The sequence below is a fragment of the Lathamus discolor genome, chromosome 5 (genome assembly GCF_037157495.1).
Source record: "Lathamus discolor isolate bLatDis1 chromosome 5, bLatDis1.hap1, whole genome shotgun sequence".
Lineage (NCBI taxonomy): Eukaryota > Metazoa > Chordata > Aves > Psittaciformes > Psittacidae > Lathamus > Lathamus discolor.
The window spans coordinates 10035869-10063799 of NC_088888.1; the positions used below are offsets into that span (position 1 = coordinate 10035869).

Consider the following 27931-nt stretch of genomic DNA (forward strand, 5'->3'; position numbering starts at 1 on the left):
ATGCAGCGCTGGTGTCAGACCCTCTCTCTCTTTGTTACAGCAGCCCCACTGCCAGCCACTGCTCTGGACTCTGTAGAGTGTGGAGAGAAGTCAGAGCATGGAGGTGACCAGGAAGCCAGACCCTTCCCTGACGCACAGCAGGGTCTGCTCGACACACTCACATGGCTCAGCAGTGATGACTGGTAAGAAAGCCCCATGTTCAGGCTTTCTTCTTCTCAGTGAGAAAGAAAGGTAGAAATGGTTTTTATTTGAGCCTTTGAGGCCTGAGTGCCCAAATGACCACAGGGAAGTAGTGAAACCACTCCAGAGCAGTCACGGTATAAAGATGGGAGAGCAGCCTTTTTTTTGCCTTAGTCCACAGCAGTGCTACAGCTGCAGCCCATCCATGCTGTTACCTAGTTTTGCCTTCTGCTCCATGTAGCTTCATGCGAAATGTTCAGGGAAGAGAGGAAGCTGTGGAACAATATGATTTGCTAGCTGAAGTCGGAAGCCGAGTGGAAGTGGTCATGAGTTCATAGACGTGGTGACCTCAGGTCACTGGCCCAAGTGGGACTGAGTAAGGACTTACCTGTGTTGCCAATGCTGGCAGTAGCAGCAGCAGCAGCACACCTCCTGCATGTGAGGCCCAGTAGGTCATGGTACCAACCAGACAGCACTGTATTGCAGGGACAGGATACAGGGAGGGTGCAGGAAAGAGAAACACAGCAGTCTCCCAGCTTGTAGGAGGCAGCAACACAGGGACCTCATGTGCAATGGATTTCAGAAAGGCTCTCTTGTTTCATGGAAACAAACTACCACATCCACTCTGCAACCATCTCTTTGCATTTTGGATTTATGTCCGTTTTTGTCTGCCACAGCATTCTGTCACAACGAGTTCCATGATTAAGTGCTGTATGGGAAGCACCTCCCTTTGACCTGACACCCTGGTAATTGCAGAGGGTGCTGCCTAGTTCTTTGGTGGTGCGAAAAATCAGTCTTTTTGGTGAAATTGCCTTTCAGGAAGGAAAAGAGGAAGGGACTCTTCAGTGTCAGACGCTTGGCTATCTGCCACTCCGAAGTCCTTCTTAGCAGACTTCATGATGTTTCCTTGGCAGTCACCAAAGAGGTAAGAACACTGTGTCTACCTAATGTCTAACGTGCGTCATCCAATGGGGCATAGAGTACATATGAGCTTGTCCGTTTGCGTGTGTGCTCAGTGTCTGCCTTCACCCCGAGTTTTAGGCCTCATTTTTCCCACAGCTATATCATCTGTCCCTGAGACCTGTCTGCCCATACAGCTGTATTTACTGGTTGGAAGAACATGTGTCTTTCTCCTCTTTGAGGCTGGTGTTCTTCTGAGGCAATGCTTAATAACAGAGACACTAATCAAGTGGTTTGTCAGGGCCCAAGTGTCTGCCCAAGCTGTAATTAAACACTGCAGCTTTTGCTTCCCAGCTTCCTCCCACTTCATCCTCGTCCTCAGCATCCTGGAAGACTGGTGTGCATCATGATCTTGGAGGTTTAAATGCACCTTTTGTTTGACTCTTCAGACTTTTGTTTTCAGAGGTACAGGGCTGAGATTCTTCTACTCCAAGATCAGGGTTAGGAGAAGCAGCATGTTCTGATTTTTCTCTCTCTTTTCTCTTTCTGAGGAAATCACCTCCTCTCTTGTTCCATAAACTCATGTGCACAGACATCTTTCAGCCTCCACTTCCCTGCAGTCCCAGATGTGCTTTCACTTCTAGCACTTCTGCTGTTCAGTTTTATTAACAGACACTACCATGTCTGGCAGAAAGAACCGCTGGTCCGTGCTTCAAAGTATCTTTCAAGTGAAGCACATGACCGTGACATGCTTCTTCCTTACCTTTGTGGGGGAGAGGCTTTTGGCAGCAGGGAGCACTCCAGCGCAGCACTGAATACTGAAAAACCCCACCGGCGGCAGCTGTAGTTGCATGTGATCTCTGAGATCCTTGAGTGCCTTGAGTCCAGCAGCGTGGGTTCTCCTGAGGTGACAGAGCTGCAGATAGACTAGATACTGCTGCGAATTAGTCTGTAGACTTGAGAGCTTGTGCTTCCTGTTTCATTGTTGAGTGCTCAAACTGCCAGTGCTGCATGTTTTGGACCGGAGGAAAGTAGTATTGTTCCTCTGCCTTATCGTTATGATTTTGCCTTTATGGCTTAAAAGCAGCCCTTGCATGAATTGATTGCTTTGTTTCGTTTTCAACAATAGGGCCTAAAATCAAAGCAGGGTATGGTCTGAGCTAAGGAGCACACTTTGTCTTAGGTGAAACAATATGTTTCAGGCCTGCAGTCTCATTAACGTTGTACTGTAGAAGTAGGCCTGAGGCCACTGAAGAAGTTGTTATCAGAGTGTGTTTCTGTGCTTGTGGTTTTATGTTGCACCTGGACACAGTGAGAAGTCTTCTTGTGTCCTGAGATGCTTGTCTGTGGGAACTGATTTTCTTTACAAGGTGATTCTTGCATGTTTCATCCCGACTTCCACAGGTGAAGAACCTCCTCCGGCAGGTGTGCCTCCCTGCTATCAGTGCTCTTGGAGAGCTCTTCAAGACCATGAAAAAGCACATGGACCCTCTTGTGGATGTGATTGCTCAGGAATTGCTCCAGAGGTTGAGGAACTGCAGCATGTCAATTCAGAAAGCAGCCAATCGGTGCCTGGGGATCATGGTGGGGAGCGTGACTCCTGCACGAGCAATGACTGCTCTCATGGCTAGTGGAATCCAGTATGTCGTTTTAGTGATCTGCTTCAGCTTAAATTGTGTGGGTAGGGGGAAGGGATGGGAGGCAGAAGAGTGATGATGGGAGGCAAGGGTCCTTTTTCCTGCATCTGCTGATGACTGGGTGACTAGACTTTCTGACAAGGCTTGCTCCCTTCCTTGTCATCTGCTTCTGTCCTTCTACAGCCTATTTGTTGCAGCAAGTTAGGCAGCCTTAGAATACCAGTGCTGTTCCTGAGAGTTTTGAATAGGCACGCTCTAGAAAGGACAGCCTGGCTAAAACAACTGCTGCGCTTTCCTTGGCTTCTGAAAAGGGCGAAGCATGCGAGGTACCTCTTGCCAAGTCTCAAGAAGCAACCTGGTTGCATTGCTGCATATTCTGCAGCTCCATGCTCAACAGGAATTTCGCCCTCATTTGTTTCTTTCCAAAGGTCTGAAGATTTGGAGATAAACGGGCGGAATCAGCCTCAGTCGTGCTGCAGCTTTGTATGTGCAGTGGGAGCCCTCTGATGAGCCAGCATGAATTGTCTTCTATTTCCCTCTTTCTCAGAGTTAGTTTGTCTATAGAAATTGAGTATCAGCTAGGCCAGGGAGATTGAATTCCTCCTCTTCCTTGCAGGTAGTGCCTCTGTACAGTGCCAACATTGTGTTTATCTGAGGTCAGAATCTTCCTCAGGTGTCCAACACTGCAGCGGGAACACATGCCTCCTTCTCCCAGCAATGACAGAGAGCATGCTATGGTTGAGACCTGTGCTTTTGGCCCTCCTTTTCCCTCTGCCCTAGTGTTTCTTCTCTTGTTTCCAGGCACTGCAATGTCCTGGTGCGGAGGTGTGCGGCTGAACACCTACTGACCACGATGGAGCAAATTGGAGCCCAGAAGCTCCTGTCTGGCAAGCGTTACCGTACTGTGGTGCTTGTTCGTGCGGTGGTGAAGCTTACTCAGGATTGTCATCCGGACACAAGGTGATGATCTTCATTTTACCTTCTTAAACATGAAAACTCTGTGATCCTAAATGATAAAATCACAACATAGTGGAAGGTAAAGCAAGTATTAAGTTGCTTCACAGTGTGGGTAATGTTGTCTGGATAAATGAGTGTACTGGGTAAGATGAGGTTGTCCTGCAAGAAGGACCACTGAGGAATTCCTGTGACTTGAGTGATTCTTTATTGCAATCAGCTGAGCTCAGATTAGTGGGTCAAACAATTTTGTTTGGGTTTAGGTATGCAATGCAAAGCTGAAGCGTTGGCCACTGTTCATCAGTGAAGCATCCCAAAGATTTATTTCTGATAAGGTTAAGGCTGTCCTAGAAAAATCCCAGCTGTCTGTAGGCAGGGTATTCAGTGTTTGTAAACCTCTTTTGCAAATTTAGTTGCCTGTGATAGTCACAAATCTTCCTTTGCAGTCATTGTAGAATGTTGCTGTCTGTGGCTGAACAACCCCCCCATTTCCTCCTGGAGATTCTTGTATTTTCCTAGCAGCAAAACCAAATCAAAATGTCACCAAACCCGTGCTTTGTCCAGTATGTTAATTCCCACGAATAGATGCCAACGACACATGAGCAACCAGCTGCCTGTGTGCATACGTGTAGTACGCACTAATGGATAGGAGTCATGAGTGAGGTGATCTGTCCTAGCTGAAAATATCAAGTGGTTCTCCTAGCACTTTTCCTTCGTTTATTCACAAAGGAGAGCAAAGACAGTAATAGTCTGTATTCCATTCTCTCCATCCTGTGTTAGGTTTTATGGACAGAAGATGCTGAATATATTGATGAGTCATCAAAACTTTGAGAAGTATCTGAAATGGTCTCTTCCCTCACGTGACTTGGAAGATGTTATGGCAAAAATAAGGCAGAAGGCAAGTGTTTGGCAGAAAGGAGAAATGACTTGTTACCTGCTAGTTCCCATTACTCCCGTAATTAATTCAAGATGACATACTGCTGCCCATTGTCGTGGCACCTATAACCTGCCTTGGGTTGTTGAAACCAAATAGTAGACATCCCTGGATCTCTGGCCTACCTCCCTCTCTAAGTTGTAAAATGTTTTCCTTAGCCTTTCTTAGTAGCAGTGATCCTGGCTCTCACCTGTTTCAAGCAAGTAATTTCAGAGCTTATTTTGTATACCCTAATGTTTGTTTGTTAATTTTTTTATATAGAATGTAGAGCATTGAAGACCATAAATGTGAAGTGCCTCTGCCGTGGTCCCCAGGGAGTCTATGAACAGCAGCCAGAAGATGCCCCAGAACAACCTTCTTTGGGATGCAGGGTACTGAGCACGTCTGTTGCATCTGACAAAGCACATCACAAGCTTTACATGCCTCTGCCTTGGAAACATCTTTTGGGTGGAGACCAGCAGTGCCAGTGATTGTTTCCTTACCCCACAATTGTGGTATGATGAAAAATGCCCACTTCTGCATTAGGCTGAAGAAACTTCTCTGGAGGGTTTTCCACAAAACTGGAGAGAGAGAAAGAGACACTCACCTGGGACAGGTCATTTCAGTTGTGTGTCATGGACTTCAGAAAGGCTGTCTCGTTTCATGGCCACAAGCTGACCCATCCACTCTGTAACCATCACTTTGCCTTTTGGATTTATGTCCGCTTTTGTCCGCCACGGCATCTTGTCACAACGAGTTCCATGATTTAATTAAGTTCTGTTTGAGAAGCACCTCCCTTTGTTTGACCCGACCACGCTAATCAAGTCAGGGAAGAGACATGCAGCAACTGGAGAATGAACTGAAATCCACCTGCGGGTCCTGAGGAGCTGGCGAATGGAGTTACCAAGCCATTAACCATTGTATTTGAAAAACCACGGCAGTCATGTTAAGTTCCTGATGACTGGGAAAAGGCAAACATAATCCCCATTGTCAAGAAGGGGAAAGTGGAAGACCGTGCAGAGGGTTGCCATCAACGGCTCAATGTCCAGCTGGAGACTAGAAACACGCGGTGTCCCTCGGGGTCGCTGTTGGGACCGATCCTCTTCAACATCTTTGTCCGTGCCGTGCATAGTGGGATAGAGTGCACCCTCAGCAAGTTTGCCGGTAACTATGCGGTTCAGTTGATACGCTGGAGGGAAGAGAGGTCATCCTGAGGGACCTTGACACACTTGAGAGGTAGGCCAAATCAAACCTCATGAAGTTCAGCAAAGGAAAGTACAAGATCCTACACCTGCGTCGGGCAATCCCAGGCACAGCTACAGTTAGAGTGGAGAAGTGATTCAGAGCAGCCCTTCAGAGAAGGACTTGGGGGTGTCGGTCAACGAGAAACTGAACATGAGCCAGCTTCAGTGTGTGCTCACAGCCCAGAAAGCCAACTGTGTCTTGGGCTGCATCAAAAGGAGCGTGACCAGCAGGTCGAAGGATGTGATCCTGCCCTTCTGCTCTGCTCTAGTAAGACCTCACTTGGAGTACCGTGTGCAGTTCCAGTGTGTTCAACATAAGAATGTCACGGAGCTGTTGGAGCAAGTCTGGAGGAGGCCAAGAAGGCGATAAGGGGGCTGGAGCACCTCCCATATGAAGACAGGCTGAGAGAATTTGGGCTCTTCAGCCTTGAGAAGAGAAGGCTGCGTGGAGACCTCATAGCAGCCTTCCAGTACCTGAAGGGGGGCTATAGGAATGCTGGGGATGGACCATTCATTAGGGACTGTAGTGACAGGACAAAAGGTAATGGGTTAAAACTTAAACAGGGGAATCACAGAATCACAGAATCCCAAGGGTTGGAAGGGACCTAAAAAGATCATCTAGTCCAACCCCCCTGCAAGAGCAGGGTAACCTACAGTACATCACACAGGAACTTGTCCAGGCGGGCCTTGAATATCTCCAGTGTAGGAGACTCCACAACCCCCCTGGGCAGCCTGTTCCAGTGCTCTGTCACTCTTACAGTAAAGAAGTTCTTCCTGATGTTAACGTGGAACTTCCTATGTTCCAGTTTACACCCATTGCCCCTTGTCCTATCACTGGATATCACTGAAAAAAGCCTAGCTCCATCATCCTGACACCTACCCTTCACATATTTGTAAACATTGATGAGGTCACCCCTCAGTCTCCTCTTTTGCAAGCTAAAGAGACCCAGCTCCCTCAGCCTCTCCTCATAAGGGAGATGTTCCACTCCCTTAATCATCTTTGTGGCTCTGCGCTGGACTCCTTCAAGCAATTCCCTGTCCTTCTTGAACAGAGGGGCCCAGAACTGGACGCAATATTCCAGATGCGGCCTCACCAAGGCTGAGTAGAGGGGGAGGAGAACCTCTCTTGACCTACTAACCACTCCCTTTCTAATGCACCCTAAGATGCCATTTGCCTTCTTGGCCACAAGAGCACATTGCTGGCTCATGGTCATCCTCCTATCCACCAGGACCCCCAGGTCCCTTTCCCCTTCACTACTTTCCAGCAGGTCAACCCCCAACCTGTACTGGTACATGGGGTTGTTCTTCCCCAGATGCAAGACTCTACACTTGCCCTTGTTAAATTTCATCAAGTTTCTCCCCGCCCAACTCTCCAGCCTGTCCAGGTCTCGCTGAATGGCAGCACAGTCCTCTTGTGTGTCAGCCACTCCTCCCAGTTTTGTGTCATCAGCAAACTTGCTGAGGGTGCACTCAGTTCCCTCATCCAGGTCATTGATGAAAATATTAAACAGCACCGGTCCCAGCACCGACCCCTGAGGAACTCCACTAGTCACAGACCTCCAGCTAGATTCTGCGCCATTGACCACAACTCTCTGCCTTCTTCCTTTCAACCAGTTCTCGATCCACCTCACTACTTGATCGTCAAGCCCACACTTCCTCAGCTTATCTATGAGGATGCTGTGGGAGACAGTATCAAATGCCTTACTGAAATCAAGAAAAACCACATCTACCGCTCTACCATCATCCCTCCACCTAGTCACTTCCTCATAGAAGGCTATAAGGTTGGTCATACATGACTTCCCCCTCATAAAACCATGTTGGCTGTTCTTAATGACCCCCTCATCCTTGATATGCCTAGTGATGGAGTCAAGAATAAGTTGTTCCATCATCTTTCCAGGGATGGAGGTAAGGCTGACCGGTCTATAATTACCCGGGTCCTCCTTCTTGCCCTTCTTATAGATTGGTGTGACCTTTGCCATCCGCCAATCCTCAGGCACCTTGCCCATTTCCCACGACTTACCAAAGATGATGGAAAGTGGCCTAGCAATGACCTCCAAGTTCAGGTAAGGAAGAGGTTCTTCACTGTGAGGATACTGAGGCACTGGAACAGGTTACCCAAAGAAGTGTTGAATGCAGCGTTCAAGGCCATGCAGAAACGAGCTGTGCCAGAGATTGTTTCCTTGTCCCACAAATCTTGTGTGATAAAAAATATCTACTTCTGCGTTAGGCTGAACACAACTTCTCTGGAGGGTTTTCCACAAAAATGGAGAGAGAGGAAGAGACAGTCACTTGGGACAAGCCATTTCAGTTGTGCTAATTTTTGATGTGGTGGCGCCTTATTTCCAGGTTATAGAAGTAAACACATTAGAATGTGATGAGAAGCAAAACCACAGTTGTCCAGAGGATGTCAGAACAGCTCCATAAAAATTCCTTCCGTTAGCCGGGAAGAGCAACCTGTGAGCTGTGTCGTTGTGGACGGCATAATCCTATTGCTGCCAAATGTATCGTGGCGTAAGACGCTATGGCTCCCATTCTTGCCTCTTTTATAGTTCTGCTTGCAAAGGGACTTTATACTAGACCAGGGCTTGGTGCAAGAGATTCTTGTTGCCTCTCACTAAATATTTCAGTTTTTCATCTGATTCTCAGAAGTTTGGTAGGGGAGTAAGAGCTGTCAGTGTGGAATGTGCCCTTCTGCCTGTTAAAGGTTCTGCTGTGTGAGGACTTGGAGCGTGGATGTTTTGCTATTGGCCTTCCTACATGCTATGGGAAGTGATTTCATTGGTTTAAAAAGAACACACCAGAAATCCAAAGCCCCAAACTCCAACACTTCTTTAGGTTTACCCTTTAAATTAGTCTTGCTAATGACATCTTTGTCCCAAAATAACTGCCTCAGTGACCTCAAGAAGCAGGTAACAAAGGCAAAACATGCTGTTGGAGACAGGAGACAGAGGAGGAGAGAGATGTGGAGGGGGAGAAAAGAAGGAAAGATTTAGAATGCACAGATAGTTCCTAGAAAATTCCTGATGAGTGGGAATGTCGGCACACAGACATATGAAAACTGCACATGAGAATTATGGAGATGGCATATAGCTTGATAGCCAGCTTGTAGTTTATGCTGTCTTGGGATCAGACGAGGGCTTGGTACTGTATTAGCGTGTTTTGCATGCCAGGGAGCTGCTTGGTGATAAGGTGCTCCCTAAACCAGTCTCTTTTTGGACATTTTCTCCCAATCCACCTGATACCAACCCCTTGCACAATCGAGACCATGAAGAGAATCCTGCTTAGAAGAGAGCCTGGGCCTCTGCGCCGGGAAAATATCTTGGCTCAGTAATGAGCATTCAAAGTTATTTAGGAATAACTTAAGTAATGAATGGTGTATTTTGTTCCTGAGAAAAAAGTATTTTCTTTAAACTCCAAGGGGGCTTGGAGAGTAGGGCACTGTCTCTAGGTTCTTCCCTTATTGGTTACTGCACACCAAAGATTAGCACCCCCTTAATGTCTGCATCTGTGAATGGAAGGACTCTGCGTCCATCATCACTGGAGAGCAGTTGTCTGTTGGTCATTTTGGTGACCTCCCAAAGTCCCTGAAATAAAACAGTCAAGAGCGTTTTGGTACCTGGGGGCATGCTTCAGAAGGAGCAGGCTAGTGCATTTGTCCTGCCCTCTCACAGATGGTAAACTCATTCTTTATATTCAGCTGTTGGCCCAGTGGAGGGCCATGGCAGCTGTTGCTGTGGGAAGCTGCACGAGCAAAATCTTTTTCATGTCCACATCAAGGAAAGTATTAAAAATCTTCCCAGTGCGAACCAGGTGAGACCACTTGTGACACTTCCTGAAGAGGTGGTGTACAAGTGAGTCAGACAGAAACAATATCACACAGTCTGCCTGGTACAGGAACTGATGGCTCAGTTAGCTGCCTGAAGTTGGAAGTTCCTATAATTAGGAAGGAGCTTGGGTCCTCCCAGAGAGCCACAGGCTTGGAAGCCTTGCTATGTGTTTGGGCTCCTCAAAGCAAGGTGCACAGCTGAAACAGAGTTTGTAGATACAATTAAAGATTTGGAAAAGAGGTGCATCTAGTGAAGGAAACTAATAGGGTGAAGGGAAGGCTGTCCTAGAAAAATACGAACTCTGGTACGACTATACCTTTAAGTAAAAGGAGTTTCCAAGCGACAGTTCCTTTTTAGTCTGCTCATTTCCAGTGAAATATTTTCATGTTTACAAGAAGGGGTTTTCCCTCTATCTTTAAATAAATCACAGTCTAACTAAGGTAATTCCACTGAACACTCCCCCTTGTAAGGCATTGAAACCTGTGCTTGCTGCTGCTTTGTAAAGGAACCTGATTACAATTTTGGAGCTTAGTTGGTGCTTCCAGGAGTTGTCAGCCCTCACCTCTGCCCCAGTGCCATAAATTCTAATTTGCTTTGCCGATCTTTGTTTCTTCTAGATGACTTTTTTCTAATGTGGATTAATGCCACGCTGATCACCGCTAGAAACTGCGCACAGAAGAGCTGCAGCCGTCTGCTCTGCTGCACATCCCTGGATCTTCCAAAGGCACCCACTGGAGTGATCATAAGCCAGCCTGCTGCACGATGTGCTGAACCTGGAAAAATGTGGACTATTAGCATTTGATTTCTGTATGACTAAAGCCGGAGCAGAACAGCACTAGGTGGAATCCGTGTCCTTCTTGGTGCTTCCAAAACTGTTGCTAGTAGGAAACCACACATGCTGGTGGGCTGATGGATTAACATCTTCCTCCTGGGTTCTGGGTAATGCCACCCTTGTCTCCACATCATGGGTCAGAACCATGGTCGTCACTGCTCTTCGTGGGTGGTCTCCTTTTGGTCTGATTGTGTTTCAGGAGATCCGTATCTGATTTCAGGTTGCTCTTAGCTCAGAAGTGGTCTCTGAATATTTTGCTCTTCTGGGAGCTTGGAGTTTGAAAGTTGATATCGATTCAACTTGGAACTAGTGCTTTGTCAGAAGAAAAAATGAATTTTGAGCAGGCTTGATGCACAAAAAAGGGAGAGAGTGAAGAGAATGATAAGGAAAGGGAAAACTGAAGAGAAATTTTGAAGTTTTCTGGGTGTTTTTATTGGGGAGAGGCTGAAGAATTTTAGTATTCTAAGAACTGCTGACTTTTCATTTGGAATTGTTTGTTTTTAAACTGACTTCACTATATTCATTTAATCTCCTTTAGGTACTCAGAGCACAGTCCCCAGTTGCATCAGGTTTTTTTGTTTTTAAATTCAAGTCCACTGAATTCATCCATCTTAAATACAGACATCTTTGCCTCGGTCTTCACTGGCAAAGGCTCTGAGCACGCCACCAAAGTCCTGGAAGGGAGACGCAGGGACTGTGAGAATGATGACCCTAGGCCCACTGTGGGAGAGGATCTGGTTCGAGACCATCTTAAGAACCTGAATGTTCACAAACCGATGGGAGCTGATGAAGTCCGTCCATGGGTCCTGAAGGGGCTGGCAAATGAAGTTGCTAAGCCACTGGCCATCGTATTTGAAAACTCACGGCAGTCAGGTGACGTTCCCCATGACTGGAAAAAGGGAAATATAACCCCCATTTTGAAAAAGGGGAAAATAGATGACCCAGGGAGCTACAGACCAGTCAGTCTCACCTCTGTGCCTGGCAAAATCTTGGGGCAGATTCTCCTGGAAGGCATGCTAAGGCACAGGAAAAACAACAAGGTGCTTGGTGACAGCCAGCATGGCTTCACTGAGGGGAAATCCTGCCTGACCAATTTGGTGGCCTTCTATGATGGGGCTACGGAACTGATGGCCACGGGTAGAGCAGCTGATGTCATCTACCTGGGCCTGTGCAAAGCGTTCCGCACTGTCCCACACGACATCCTTGTCTCTAAATTGAAGAGACATCAATTTGTTAGATGGACCACTCGGATAAAGAACTGGCTGGATGGCCACATGCAAGGAGTTGTGGTCAATGGCTCAATATCCAGCTGGAGACCAGTAGTGAGTGGTGTCCCTCAGGGATCGGTGTTGGGACCGGTCTTGTTTAACATCTTTGTCAGTGACATGGACAGTGGGATTGAGTGCACCCTCAGCAAGTTTGCCGATGACACCAAGCTGTGTGGTTCGGCTGATACGCTGGAGGGAAGGGATGTCATCGAGAGGGACCTCAACACGCTTGTGAGGTGAGCTGATGCCAACCTTATGAAACTTAACCATGCCAAGAGCAAGATCCTACACCCAGGAACAGCTACAGCAGCCCTGCAGAGAAGGACTTGGTGGTGTTGGCCAATGAGAAAATGAACATGAGCTGGCTTCAGTGTGTGCTCACAAATCAAAAAGCCAACCATATTCTGGGCTGCATCAAAAGGAGCGTGACCAGCAGGTCGAAGGAGGTGATCCTGCCCCTCTACTCTGCCCTCGTGAGACCTCACTTTGATTACTGTGTTCAGTACTGGTGTCCTCAACAAAAAAGGGACATGGAACTGTTGAAACAAGTCCAGAGGAGGGCCACGAGGATGATCAGGGGACTGGAGCACCTCCCGTATACAGATAGGCTGAGAAAGTTGGGGCTGTTCAGCCTGGAGAAGAGAAGGCTGTGCGGAGACCTCATAGCAGCCTTCCAGTATCTGAAGGGCGTCTATAGGGATACTGGGGATTCATTAGGGACTGTAGTGACAGGACAAGGGGTAACAGGTTAAAACTTACACAGGGGAAGTTTAGATGGGATATAAGGAGGAAATTCTTTCCTGTTAGGGTGGTGAGACACTGGAATGGGTTGCCCAGGGAGCTTGTGAATGCTCCATCCCTGGTCGTGTTCAAGGCCAGGTTGGACAAAGCCTTGGGTGGCAGGGTTTAGTGTGAGGTGTCGCTGTCTCTGGCAGGGGGTTGGAACTAGATGATCTTAAAATCCTTTCGAACCCTGACTATTCTATGATTCTATGATTGTATGATTTCAACCTGAAAGTTTCGTTTCCCCCTTGGTCCTGACAAAGAGAGCTGATGAGGAGTAGTATATTGGGCAGCACTGCAAGTAAAATCCTTCTCCAGAGCTGTTCACCAGATGTGGGTTGCTCTCAGTTCTTCATGTTGTTCAGAACTGCCCTTCCAAACAGCAGTGTTCCCTGGGACTAGTTGTAGTCCAGCATTTAAAAATGGATGTGCTGATAATAGTGCTGTAATCCAGATTGTTTTGGAAAGGTAACTAATGTCAGATTGGTTCTGTTGATGGGCCTGTCACTGAAACACACAAAATAACCTTCAGAAGGGAGAATATATTTGGGGGGGGGGGGGGGGGGCGATTGGAAGAGACAGAATAACCATCAAGGCAGGCTTTTCTTTCAATCTTTCGGCTCCGAGCTGCTGATTGCTCTGCAAAATGGTGGGGAAAATGCAGCTAATACAAAAATGCTGTAGTACTCCACCTCTGTCTGCACTGACTGGACCTGTCCCCAGGCCTTTGTAATCCATCAGTCAAGCCTCAGCGTGTGCTCCTTTGAACGTGCCTGCTGGTTCTTTGCCTTGTGCCGCATCAGTTGTCTTCTCTGTGGGGAAGGCTGTTGTAATGTTCTTAAAGTACTGGAATGAGAGAGAAAAGGAGAGAATTTTTAAGTAAAACAGTGATAGCACTTTTGGAAATAGGCTGAACTTAAGTGCACTCAGGTACCATAAAGGATGCCAATCCAGTCCTTGTGAGAAGACATTTGTAGAAAAGGGAGCAAAGTAAGCATGGTCTGTGTCCAAATTAACGTGCAGTGTGTTTCTCTGGTGCGTGAAGCTTTGCTAGTGTGTGCAGAATCTCAGCTTTCATCAACGGTTTGGTTTGGTTTTTGAGTGTACTTCTAGTTCCCGTGGCTTCAAAAAGCACCTCCCAGGAGAAGAACCAAGCCTAATTTATCGGTGAATAGGCTGAATAAGCAGATGGGCAGAAACAGCAAATCTCCATTTCCTGCCAGCTGGCGTGCCAGTCCTAAAATGTTGCCTTAAATGCCCAGTGCAACAGGCTTCAGGGCTCTGCAGCCAGCCTCTGTGTGCACTCCGCTGCTGGCTGAACTGGTGGCATCTTTCAGTCTATCCCAGGCAAAGCTCTGTTGCTGAATACTGTGCCAGTCAGGACTGCAGGAGTGTGGCAAGTCTTCTGTGTGCTGCCTGCCTTCCACAGCTCCTCTGGGGCTCTCCTTAGGGCTCCTTTGGGGACCAGTGGGACCAGTGAGATCCCAGTGGGCCATTCCTTTGCTTTAGGAAAAAAAATTGCCTGAGAACTTCCCCTGAGAAACTGCTAGAACTTAAAACTTGTTACAAAAGCACTAGGCATATAAGCTAATATTTATATATATATATATATTTAGTGGAAACTTAACAAGGCAAGCATCTGACATAAAAATGAGAGCCTTTTTTGTTTCAGATGTTTGCATGTCAAATGTTTCCGAACATCTCAGCTGCTGCTTAGCTGAAAATTGGTTTGAACTTTTTTACCAGTTCTGTGGAAAATAAAAGGTCACAACCAAAGTATGCATTTGGAGAGAATGTGTATTTTTATTGAAGACTGTATTTCCAGTGAAAGCTTTTATTGCATCTTTAAAAAAATGCACAGACAACAGGCTATGTAAAGAAGCTTTATTCCATCTCTCAGTCTGCTGAAGGTTTTTCCTTGACATTTAAAATCAATTTCAGGTTTGCTATTAGTACTGATGAGAACGAGATAAGACCTAAACTGTCATCTCATGGTTTTCTGTGGCTCCAATGGTTTTAAACAAAAATACCCCAAACAAAAAACATTAGCAGCCAGCATCCATCAATCCTAGGGTTTATTGCAGCTTTATGGTCAATGTTTTCTCTACAGACCCAAAGATCTTTGACAAGTGTAGAGAGAAAAACGACCCTGCCTGAGCCTCCAGCAGAGCCTGTCACCATATTAAGCTTGCCCTTTGATCCAGGTTTCAAGGACACTTCTTAGTTTGGGCACTTATATTACTACTCCTAGGTGCAAACAATGCAAACCTCTACTGTCTTTCAGTAAGTGCTCAAAAATTGTCAAATTTGACATTAAGAAATACCCACACTGATGCATAGCAGCACTTGACACCACAGGGCAGAGCACAAAGCTGTTTCCTTTGGGAAGCTCACCTTTGCAGGCCGTGAGGAGTGGCTTGCTCAGTGACTGCTTAGCAGTCAACTCTACCCAGCACTGGTTCCACATGTAGGTTTTCTCCCTGCCCCTAAATTCTCCCCCTTTTTTGCACTCACATGGTCTCTTCTAGGTATGTTGTATGATTACTTGCCTGTCTCTAGGTGCAGTCACAAGGCCTAAGTTTGTATGGATGCTCAAATTGCTTTTCAGCTCTGCCAACACAGGATTTATGGCATTTCAATACACTCATTGTTTGCCTCCTTTCATGAGCAAACTCCGCTTCAGAAAAAAGGCTCAGCACACAGCTACCAGACTGAAGAGAAAGAGCTGTCTGCTAAATGAGCTGTTCCCACTGTGCTGCCACCACCTCGCAGTGGGCAGGGGCAATGCCGTTCCTCCTCAGTTCTCTCGCTGCTGTGCTGTGCCCTCAGAATTCCCCCATGCTTCATTTCTGGCATCTAGTGCAAACAGTAGCTTGGCTATTTTTCATTTGTTATTATCACCTGCTGTGGATAGTGACTGGAAATCATTTTCTACCCAAGACTGACAGGGATAATGTGATTCGGAAGAGGAGCTGTGTCTCAAAACATCTACAGGCTGGGCACACCGGCTGTTCTATTTCAGCAGGGTCAGACTCAGTCCTCTATCTAATTCCTGATATTCCCCCCCCCCAACCCCCCCCAGCAGGTTCAATGAAGGAAAAAAGGAAGTAAATTGCATTCTATACAATTTTATTTCAAGAGAACAGCTACGTAAACAGAACAAACCAACCCCAAGCCCACTGTCCCTTTCACACAAGTTAAATTTAAGGCAGCTGTACAAAACCTTTTCTCCACTGTAAGCACAGGGGTTTCTTGAAAATAGTGAAGGTGAAAAACGAAATATATCCATCTACCATTGCAGTGTTCTCCATGCATTTATTGTGGTCTGTAAACACAGATTTAACTGTTATTTTATTTAAGAAAAATCCACCAGCCTGTGCCTATTTTTCTTTTCTGTAGTGCTCAGACAGCTCATTCCTGGAGCACTGAGGATTTGAATGGAAAGCTGTTAACAAGGAAATGGGATCCTTCCTCACTGCATCTTGTCCCTGTTTCTGTCAGGACACCCTCTAGTACAGGAGAGTGAGGAGGAAGCTGTTACATCGCCCGCCGTGTGCCTGAGACAGGCTATTATCTGCCTGTAAGTCCGGGTATTCTCCAGCTCATGGAATGTGCTTTGCCAAGCTCTTATCAGGGAGTGATGGAAGCTGAAAGTATTTCTCAGGACCTCTTTGAAGTTGACGGCAGGTAAAACAAGTTGCAGGCCTAATTCCTCCCTTCTCTATCACCAGTTCAAGCCTCCATCACCTTCATTACATGCATGTTCAGCAGCCTGAACATACCTTTTCATCTGCTAACACTCTTCCATCCATTTCCATCCCTTTTTCCATGCAAATGATCACACATTTTTCCCTTTCAGAAAAGAATGAAGCAAGATCTTTTCCAGCTATTTGTAAGTCTTAAAGAAACAGCTCTGCTTCTGTGTGTCACTTTTCCCACAGCACAGTCAGGGCCAGCGACTGTCGACCTGTGCTGTGCTATGGCAGGTAAGCATGCCTACCCTGCCCCTTCATCCTTCCTCTCCATGGTGGTCTGTCTCCATTACCATGAACATACCTGCTTTACATATTTTGAGGTTGTGTTCTCTGCGTGTAATCTTCCTGAGCCCCTCAAGTCAGAAAGGCAGTCCTGAAGATAGCCCTGCAGCCCAAACTTTGCTGACAGGATTTTTGCTCAGCAGATGGACCGTATTGAGGGGAAAAATGGCACTTGTGGGAGAAGTGCAACTCCTCTTTCTGTAGGAGCAGAGTGCTTTTGAAGTCTGAGGACTGATTTCTGCATTGCTGGGGCTCAGTTCAAGCTTCTTGCCTTGGCTTTAATGTGATGGTGTGAGACAGTGTTTTATTTTTTGTGCAGCGTTGATGTTCACAGCTGCCTCACTGTGTACAGTAGCTTGCTGAAGTGCTTAAAAGCAAGTCTTCAGGGCCTGTAATCCCTGCAGTTGCACATCAAGGCAGCAAAGTGGGTAAGCAGGGCTGCAGTTAGCATTGCATCTTGCTCTGTAACAGTGGTCCATGGTGCAGCACTGGTGGAGCTAATGAACTTTGCCCTCCCCTTTAGAGGTGCACCGCCCCTTTAGAGGAGCACCACCCCTTTAGAGGAGCACCAGGTCTGCCACCGAGACAGACACCCATGTTGACATTCAGGAGACTGGGCATTCAGTACAAACCATAGCAACTGGGTTAATGTTTTTGCATTATTTGAGCTAGATTCTGGTAAACTTGGGGCAAAAAAATCTTGGGGCTTTTGAATCATATGTAACCCTCAGGTATATGAGAAGTGTATTTGCATACACTGCGTTAACAAACTGGCCTGCTGACCCTGCTTTTGAGGAGCCTGTGTAAGAACCAGGGGTCTCTGCCTTTTGTTTTCTGCCCTCCTGTGTTTATCTGCCCCCAGACTTTGCATTTGCAAAGGGTGTCCTGAGGTAATGATCACTGCTTGGGTTTTGTTTCCCTCCCATTACCTAGTAACAGCTCTATCATGGTATGGCAGATGAAATACAGACTTGCAAAGGACAGCGGGCACTAGCAGCTGGTTTCTCTGCCTCCCCAGATGAGGCGTGGCTTTGTGTGGCTGCAGACTCTTCAGGCAGCCAGAGTAAGCAGACATTGACATGCCGTGCTTGGCAGAGAGTTAAAGCCTGCAATTAGCCAATATGCAGTTAAATAGATTAGCAACGTGGGGAACCAAGTGGCCTTAGTTTAGGACCACATAGATTCATAGAATCATAGAATCATAGAATGGTTAGGGTTGGGAAGGACCTCAAGATCATGGTCCTGAACGAATTGGTTTGCAAAACACTGTGTGTGTACAATGCCCTGGGTCACCAGTAGGTGTTAGAGGGGCTCTGGGCAATCCCAAACTGGGCTGTCTCCCTGCTGTTGCATGGAGGTCTCACCCAGTTTGTGGGTGGGTCCTCTTTGAGGATTGGAGCTGGGATGTGCTTGTGTATCGGGGACACCTTGTCCTTGTTCTCTAAAGCACACTTGCAGCTTGGAGATTATTTGCCTGTGTCGTTTCGTATCATGAATGTCCAAAAAGCACCCTGAAGTCCTTTTTTCAACCCTTATGATACTCTCTATGACTTGCCAGCACACAGCAATTTCTGCTCTACCACTGTATTCAAGAAGCGCTGGAAGTAGGCTTTTGTCTCATCAAGGTCTGGTCTGGGAATGTGTCTCAGGTAGTTGGTGGGTAGATTTTCACTGCATAGATTTAGGGCTACTCAGAATGAGATTATTTTATGTGTTCATGGAAGAACTTGAGAAAAAAGATTAAATGTTCCTTTCTAAAACTTTTTCATGGGAATAGTTGAAACAAGTACATTTTCATAGATCACATCGATTTTGTGGAATCATTGTGTTCTCCATCAGAAAACTTTGGCAAACTGTAGTCAAGATTCTCTATCGATCAGCCTTAAAGCCTCTGATCCCCACCTGGAAAGCTCTGACGATGCTAGTCCGGCAGCTCTTAATATTGTATCCCTGTAGATGAGAACAGTGCCCTTATTCTTTTCGAAATGCCTCGGCATTTCTCCCACAGCTGACCCTATCCCACTTGTTGCCCTGCCACAGACAGTTGTTGCTAAATCAAGAAAAGCTGTGTTTTGCTGGTCTCACTCCAGTTAATTTACTTTGAGGTCCCAAGTGGGGTTTGGAGAACTTCTGCCTGCTTCAGTTTCCCAGTGTATTCTAACACTGCTGGAGTCACGGCATGAAGAGGTGTTCAGTGCCTTTTGTGGCAAAACAAACTGCTCTGGGCTCATCTGAGGGAAGCTGCAATAGAGTTATGAGTGCAAAGTGTTACTGTCATGATTTCCCTGACCTTAGTGTTTCTGTGTGTTAATGCTTTGAATTGTAAAGTTGTAATTGCCTTTCTTGTTTTCTTTCATGAGCTTTGTTCACAAAACACATCTCCTTAAAGGCAAGTGAAGCACTGTTTTTATGAGCTTTTAGTTTCAAGCACTGGGCTCAGCACTCAGGGGTGCGGGAGTCTTCCACTGCAAGAGGGATGTCTGAAAATGCCGATGCCAAAGCTGCAGGGTTTTCTACCTTGCATGGTTTTGCATCTTAACAGCTCCTCTCTGCTTGCCTTTCATGGCATTGAGGTGCATGCTGTCAACGTTTGTCACTTATTGTCACTCCAGATAATTTGATTTGTTCATCATGCCAGCACTGGGTGGAGGAAGGGTTGTAGAAGGTGGTATCCCTCTTGAAGCCCTCAGGACCTTGCTGATTAGAGGACAGTTTCTAATTGAATAAAGAAAAGGCAGGGAGGTCTTGATGCTCCCCAGGGCTGGGCAAAGCAGGGGCAGAGGGAGAAAGGCACATACAGCAGTATCTGTATCCTTCCTGCTTTCTGTCCAGCTTTTTCCTCCCTTTCCCTTTCACTGAATTCAGGATTGATGAAAATAAACATTTTAAAAATAAAAGACCTTCATACCCACCTTTTCTCTATGTTGGTGTGTCAGCTTACATTAATTTTTATCGGTGGAGGAGACTTTGGACCACAGCTTGTTACTGAAACACAGCTCTTTCCTACCAGTTTGCAAAGCCTCGTTGGCACCTCCAGTACTAAACTACTAACCTGCTCCTGCTGCTGTTGGTCCCGTAACCAGAAAGTCTGCATAAGCTCTCCAGCTCCAGACCTGTCTGCTGAGCTCTCATTAACATTTACTGTGTGTGCTCACTTGGGCTGTCTCCATCACAGACTTGGATGCCATGTGGTATCCATCAGCCTTGCCTAATGCACAAATGAGGTTGCCATGGGGAAAGCCCAAGGGCTCCCAGTCCAAAGGAAGTTCCTGTGGACAAAAAAGAAGCTGCCTGCAAGCTAGGATGCTGCCATAGAGGGCTCTGCTGCCCAACAAGTGAGCCACATGAGAGAAAACACGCTGAGAAAAATAGAGCAGGTTTCTGGGTATAAGCATGTACGATGGCATGGTTTCTATTGCTGCTGTGGATTGGGGCAAATCCCTACTCAACCATGTACTGCTGCGTGTGGTGCCATGAGGCTTGAAAGCCTCATGTGTGAGGGTTTAGTCAGATAAGTCTGAGATGTGTTTGTTGAAATAGTGAGGCCATGCTTCATGTCTAGAGAAAAGGGATTTCAAGGCAACTTGTTTTGTTAACTTGTGAGGGATGATTGGACTGTTCCTTGGTTGGGGGGGGCAGACATTGGTGGACGTGCTTGGGATGGACAGGTGAGAGGGATGGTTTGACCCTGTAGCAGGGTTTATCCCATGGCTGTCTCAAGAAATGGCACCATAGCTGTCACCAGGTTCATTTCCAGGATGCATGGGAGCACATGGACACTGCCCCTTCCTCCATAATGTTATGTGTCATTACGGGGTGTGCAGCTGGTATAAAAGCCTGGCCTCATGGGTCTGCGGGAGGTGAAGTGGGTCTCACACAAGTTAGGCTCAGTAAGGGGAGGTACTCTGTTCCCCAGTTAGGGCTGCGATTCCTTCTTCCTTTTAGAGAGCGTGAAATTAACCTTTTGCTTACTGCTTTTGAGGGTAAGCCTGTAGGCTTTCAAGTTTCTCTTCAGTTGAATCTGCCCCATCAGCTTCAGTATTACTGAGCCAAAATTAAAGAAAGCGTAAGCAGGTGCTCAGGGAGGGAGACTGGATTAACAAGCAGAATTTCTGCTATGCTTGCTTTGCAGAGAGGAGCTGGAGCAGGTTAAGTCTTGCCTGAAGCCTGCAACATGGCTGAGGAAGAATTTTCCTTTTCTCTGTCTAAAGCAGTGCTGGAGTCTGAGGGCAGTCCTCTGCCTTGTATCTATAGCAAAAATAGAAGTCTTTGGGGAGAATGCTTCTGTTTCATGCAGGAATCGTCACATTTGGTGACACATGAGCTGTAGTCAGCTCATTTTCTGCCATTCTGCGATAGATGGGGTTGTTATTTTCTCACATACCTGATTAACTGAGCCTTGGAGAAGCTGAGAGAATTGTGTGGTTGAAGATGACTCAGCTTAAGGCTGAATCCTTTACTCCTGCAGTGCCAGTACCAATGAGGAGGCTTGGCAGTGACAGGGAGATACTTTCCTTTGGTCTTGCTCCTGCTTTTACCAAGTGAGGTGACAGTCACCTCCCCATACCACAACAGGGTGCATGTGCTGCCTTTGCTAGTTGAAGGATTGCTAACTCCTGTAGATGGTTTTCTGTGTTTGGTTTCTTGTTTCTTTTTTCTTCTCCCTTGTAGGAGCTGAATTATTGCACATTTTAATATATAAAGAGCCCCTTCCCACCTAACCTGTTGGCTTGCAGGTTGGATACAAGTACTCAGGACTAGCTGCTTAGTGTCTGAATTTCTTTTCTTACAGCACTCACGTGGACACTCTCTATCCAAAACATTGTAAAGACAGGCTGAGCTGCTGTTCCTCATGGTTAACAAAGAACCTCTTGTGAACCCTTGCACATCTGCACAAAATCTTTTTGTGTACATGGGTGCTTATAACAAGAGCAGCAGTGGCCTTGTTATGGAAGATTTCCAAACTAGGCACAGAAATAATGAAAATACTGCAAGTTTGTGTGTGTGTGTTTGAAGGTACCTTTTGAGTGTGCATAGCAATAACAGAACATGTGCAGTAGCCAAGCTAAATTTCAGCTCTGCATTGCATATTGCACGATTACCCACAGCACAGGGGAGACGTACAAAAGATTTGTAATGGTGGTGGTGGAGAATTTCGGTTTGGCAGTATTTAGTGGAGTTGCAGTGACTGTGGCCATGCCATGTTGGATACATCCAGGCTGAAGGAATTAGTCCCCCTCTTGCCTGAATGTGGCAATTTCTGCAGTGCTTATATGATTTACACTGATGTAGCTCCAAGCTCACACTGCCTAGCTAAGCAATTTAGCATGCAGGGATGTCATCAAATCCTGCAGCTGAGGAGGTGGAAATCCCTCCCATTTGTCAGTTACATACTTTGCTGTTGGCTTGTGCATTGTGCAGAGCTTTAGTGATTAATCTCATGCAGCAGTCGCAGGCAGGGAGTGACTGGGAGCACGTTGCAGTTCAGAGCGTGTCCCTGCCAGAAGGTGCTGGTGCTGCCAGCCCTGCAGCCAAAAATATTCCTTACATCTCACGCTCAAGATTTCTTCAGAGAAGTGGTTGCTATGCAGCCTTGTTTATTCCTGGTATGTGACACTCTTTGCCTGCTGGGTTCATACATCTTGAAGGGGGAGCCTGCTGTCCTCCTGGACAGCAATTTTTTTGCGTGTTTGAAGGTACCTTTTGAGTGTGCATAGCAATAAGAAGTACATTTGATGACGGAGAAATGTCATCTCAGCGTCTTTGAAATACAGCCAGCAGGTACCTCTGAAAGAGATTCAGTATTCATAATGCTTGGAAAATAGCAATACCCATAAAATGCTGCTTTCCCACGAGTACGCTAAAATGTATGTGCAATCAGCTGTCTGCTGTCTAGGATATTTGAAGTAAATGGAAAGATGGGCACTGTGGGGTTTAGAAGGTCAGGTATCACTGTTCCCTAGTAGTTCCTCCTTGGGGACTTGCCCAAGCCCAGCAGGACTCGGTGGTTGGGGCTTGGTGCTCACTGGGGGCAGCTGGAGGTGTTTCCCCAGAAAGTCACTGGGTGCCTCTGTCCCCAGTGCTCTGGGAAACAGGGAGGTGCTACACGAGGTGTGTAGACATCTTGGGAGCTAACTTCTGGGATAGCAAGCCCTGCTGGGCACCACTGCCTCCCAATGACCACGAGCTCTGTGGTGCTCTGAATCCGTGAGCTGGCTGTGGCACCTGTATGGACAGGGGAGCTGGCTCTGTGTGTGCCATGTTCAGGTTTACACAAGGAGCGGGTGCCCAGCTGTGGGTACCTGGAGTATGGCTGGGTGCTGGGGCAAGCAACGAGCCAGACAGCAGGGAAGTCTCTGGGCCAATGCCAGTCTGCAGCCCAGTGATTTTCTTGGCTGAGAGCTGGGGTTGCAGAGTGCTTGGTGGTGGAGTGCCTTGGCCCGGGGTATGCAGCACTGGTGTCAGACCCTCTTACAGCGACCCCACTGCCAGCCACTGCTCTGTACTCTGTAGAGTGTGGAGAGAAGTCAGAGCGTGGAGGTGACCTGGAAGCCAGACCCTTCCCTGACGCACAGCAGGGTCTGCTCGACACACTCACATGGCTCAGCAGTGATGACTGGTAAGAAAGCCCCATGTTCAGGCTTCCTTCTTCTCAGTCCCCTCTTCCCCTCCTCACTGGCTGAGCATGACAGACTGAAAATTGCTTGATTAGGGTAAGCATAACATAGCAACAACAAAAAGCATTGGTGTGTTACCAGCATTGTTCTCAAACAAAAGCTGAACACACAGCACTGTACCAGCTACTAAGAAGGAGAAAAATAACAATTGGAGCTGAAGCCAGGACACTCTTCTGCAAATTTAGTTGCCTGTGACAGTCACAACTCTTTCTTCCCAGTCATTGTAGAATGTCACTGTCTGTGGCTGAACTACCTCCAGATTTCCTCTTGGAGGTAACTGTGGTTTCCAGCTGTAGCAAAACCAAATCGAAACGTCGCCAAACCTGTACTTAGATGAATACGTTAATTCCTAAGAACATCTGGCGTTCAGCTTAAAATATCAAGCGATTTTCATAGCACTTTTCCTTTATTTATCCACAAGAGAGAAAAGACAGTAATAGTCTGTATTCCATTCTCTCCTTGCTGTGTTAGGTGTTACGGACAGAAGATGCTGAGCATGCTGATGAATCATCAAAAATTTGAGAAGTACTTGAAACAGTCTGTTCCCTCACATGACTTGAGAGATGTTATGGCAAAAATAAGGCAGAAAGTAAGTGTTTGGCAGAAAGGAGAAATGTCTCCTTTATGCAGGTACTGAGATTGTCTTATGAGATAAAAGCTGCCTAGTCTTTCCTTATCTCCTTCTTCTGCTGCTGAATCATTTTGCTTCTGGGAATGAACTGTTGATCCGCAGCCTGTTTATGTGCGGGCAGTGAAGGAACTGGTGTTGTTAGAAAGAGAGAGGGTGTATTTTGTATGTGAGACACAAACAGGAGAGGGAAGCAGGGGAAAATGGTTTTACCTTTTAGCATAAATACTCTTCTCCCAGTAAAGCAAGGAAGTGTGAATAGTAGTATTTGCAACTGAAGAAGGCAGGAGTAGTGCCAAGAACATTACCAGATATACGAAAGATGTACAAGACAATCGTAATTCGTACATGTATTGTCTGTATTCTGGGAATACTGCCCTGCTGTCCCGTACTGTGGAGTTGGAAGAAGCTTTGTGAATTCAGCATCCGGAGGAAAGTCATCCCCTTCTGTTTGTTTTCATTCCTCTCTGTTTACCTTTTAAGAATGTGCCCTTGTGCAGGAACAGGGAGAGTGAGTGTGAACCAGAACAACTCCCAGCACAGAAGGCCAACTTCCAGAGAGTCCAAAATGAATGTTTCTTTATATTCATGTGTAGGGCATAGAAGAACTTAAACGCGAAGCTGCATCTGCCAAGGAATCCCGGGTGTCCATGAAGAGCGGCCAGAAGATGCCCCAGAACAACTTGCCTTCTGATGCAGGGTACCGAGCACGTCTGTTGTATCTGACAAAGCACATCACAGGCTTTACATGCCTCTGCCTTAGTAACATCTTTTGGGTGGAGACCAGCAGTGCCAGATATTGTTTCCTTGCCCCACAAATGTGGTGTGATGAAAAATGCCCACTTCTGCATTAGGCTGAAGAAACTTTTCTGGAGGGTTTTCCACAGAAATGGAGAGAGAAGAAGAGACGCTCACATGGGACGAGTAATTTCAATCAGGGCATTCTTATCTGAGCGGAATCTTTTCTAAATGGGTAGTTTGATGAGAGGTCCCAGGCTAGAACCAAACTGCCATTCCCCAGAATAGCACTTTCCACGGATGTGTTTTGGTCTAGCTGAATCACGGCTTTCTGATCTTTCGACTGTAGCAGCAGGACAATTCCTGATCAATTCCGGCCAACAGATGTCTCAGCATGGGCTTTTTCTGCAGCTTTTCCTGTCATTCAGGCCCCTTCCACGTTGAAAGATGGACGGCATGTTTGTTTTCCTGTTTTTTCTCTGTGCTGCAATCAGCATTCAAGACAGGAATTTGGTGCTTGCTGTCTCCTCGTGCCAGCAGGATCCTCTGGATCCTTTCTGATATGCCTCAGTCTCTCTGCATAGGATTCATCTTTTCAGATGCATCTGAGCTGTTTATCCCAATTCCCACACCAGCTGTAGGGATCAGCTTCTCCAGGGTAATAGTTTCCGTGAGCTATGAGATCCAAGTTGCTTTTCAGATTCAGATCAGGATGTAGCCAAAATCACATCATTAGGGAGTGTCCTTGAGATGTTTTCCTCACAATTAACTGCAGATATTAACAGGAAAAGGTCTTATCTTGTTTCTGTTTCACAGTTTGAGGTCTGGCTCTGGTGTGCCCAGCTTACCCTGTCAGAGAGTCCATCACCCGTCAGTTCAGGCTGTGGAGGAAACTGAAGAGTTCATGAAGCTTTACAGGCTCCTGACAGCTGAGGACTTTCAGTCCCGACTGGAGGGAGTGCAGCTCCTCCGAGATCACTGCAAAAGCAGCCCCTGGTTCATCACCACTGTCAGTGTCCAGGTATGCGGGGCACCTCGATTGCTCCTTTCCCGTTAGCTCCCTTCCCAAGCCTGCACCATTAAAGTTAACTCAGTGTGTCTTGGCACTGCGTGCCGGTTGCTTGGGATAGAATAATTTAATTCAGCTCCAGGCTTCAGGGCAAATAATTTCCATCCAGATGTAGTTCTCTGGCAGGTGCCTCTTGGTGCTGTTCATGGGATGATGAGAGAATTTACTGTTGTTGTAGCTTCATCTATGTCCTCCTGTCATTCGGGTTGAAATAAAGAAAATCCAGCCCCTGAAAGCTTGGCACTTACTCTGTAGAAGGAAAATGGGTTGGGCTGGAGAAAGAAATATAAGGCTGGGTTGCTCCTGTCAACTTTATCTTGTCTTGCGCAGACACAACTCTGCCCTCTTTGTTTCCACCCTCATCCCTTTCCTCTTCTCACCCTTTTTGGGGATCCTCTGTTCTCTTTGGAAAGAGGAGGAAGACAGTTAGAGGCAGATCCTCTCTTCCTTCTCCTGCCAGCAGCTGCTTTTTTTCGCTTGTCCAGAAGATGGTGCCTGTTAACATGGCTGTCAAGGGGACCTGCTCTAAGGAGTACTGCACAGCACAGTAAACTTCAGAAGTCTGCCTGTTAGCAAGGCAAATGGTCTGGGTCCTGGAGGGGTCAACAGAGCCCTGCACTTCTCCAGATGCAGGTTCTGAGATCAAGCAAAACTTGGATGTCCTCCAGTCCCAGTTCTGGCAAAATCAGAACTACCCTCAGTACTTGAGAGCGCTCTATGAAAAAAGAGGCATCATGATTTCATACCTCTATGCCAAAAATACTATTTTGCATTATTAAGATGGGATTAATTTAAAGATTTATAGTAGGTAAACAGCACATGATCTATCCTGTCCCCACCCAATCCTCTTCATAAAATACGGAAATCTTTTTAAGCAGCGTGGGGTTGTGCAACCACTACAGTGAGTGCAGGAAAGGAGTGAAATTGTGCTAGCAAGCACTGAGCAGACAGAAAGGATTCCATTCATCTTCTACATTGCTGGGTGCTTGTTCCCACATCCCTTCTTGAAACAAAGACATTTTAATCCAGCTCTCATGTTGTTTTCTTAACAGGTTTTTGATTTTTATGTCCTGAGGATTCAGGACGGCAACAAGAAAGTGAAGCAGCAGGCACTGGAGGCGTTGGCTTGGATGACATCCATGCTCAGAGATGCCTTACACCCAGTGCTGGTGTCTCTGGCAGAAGCAGTGACTGAGAACCTGAACTCAAACCACCCAGTGATCTATGCTGCAGCTGTAAAAGCGCTGGAAGCCTTCATTGTTCAGCTAGGTAGGGTTGACCTGTGGCATGACCTCTCCTCAGCCGTGGCTTCTGCGTCTCAGAGTCAAGTGAACACTGAATCTGCTGATAGCTGTTGTCGTCTGTGAAAATATCCATCTGCTGCAAGAGGTTTAGGAAGTAACTGCCTGCATTCTGTCTGTCCCAGTCTGTTGTATCATGTGGAGGTGTGCAGCTGAATGGGTGCTGCTTATCACCTGGATCATATGTCTGATTTTAAATTCAAAAGAGAGGACATTAGAGGTCTCATCTGAGTGCTTCTTGGGGGATTGCTTGAGCCCACCGGGAGCCAGGTATGTGGACATCTCGGGAGCCTACTCCTGGGATAGCGAGCCCTGTTGGGCACCACTGCCTCCCAGTGACCAAGTGCCTCCCCACTTGTGAACCCATCTCACCTGTTCTCCAGCATCATGTTGATAGTGGCAAGGTGTCTGAGAGGGGTTTTCATGAGCCAGTAGCTCCATTACACCTCCCACCTATCCAGGACAAGGAGATGGATCATGAGAACAAAGTAATGTCATTTCTGCTGCCAGTGCAGTATGGTGGTACCTCGCTGTTCTCATGCATAATCTGTATTTGTGTCTTATTAGGGCTCCCCACTCGTGAACCCGTCATGCCTGTTCTCCAGCATCATGTTCGTGGTAGCATGAAGCCTGACAGAGAATTACGTGAACCTGTGTTACTGTCTCAACTGTAACACTGGTGCCAGGAGACGGCAGTAACTCCAGGGCTGAGCTCTGGTGCAGTCTGGCATGGTGTGCTTACCACGCCAAGATGTGTGCTCCCCCAGTCAATTAGCCACTTACTGCCTCAGCCCTCTGTGCTGCTGTCTGGCTCTTCAGCCAGCTTCTCTCCTATTGATTGCAGCAAGGGTTGCCTCTGCATGGGAATTAGAGTCTTGGTACAATCATGCTGTTGAACTTTGAAGTGCTTAACAGCTGCAAGCCTCTCATCCCAGGGCATGCA

General features: G+C 46.8%; 1 protein-coding gene across 1 annotated transcript; it reads left to right on the forward strand.

Annotated features, from left to right (window-relative positions):
* On the forward strand, positions 1-27194 carry LOC136014602 (TOG array regulator of axonemal microtubules protein 2-like). The gene is made up of 8 exons (XM_065679438.1): positions 1-182; positions 1000-1105; positions 2485-2720; positions 3519-3677; positions 23724-23841; positions 24477-24580; positions 25435-25639; positions 26740-27194. The coding sequence occupies exons 1-8, from the start codon at positions 1-3 to the stop codon at positions 27052-27054; spliced, it is 1425 nt and encodes a 474-aa protein (XP_065535510.1). The 3' UTR covers positions 27055-27194.
* Positions 27195-27931: the final 737 nt, after the last annotated feature.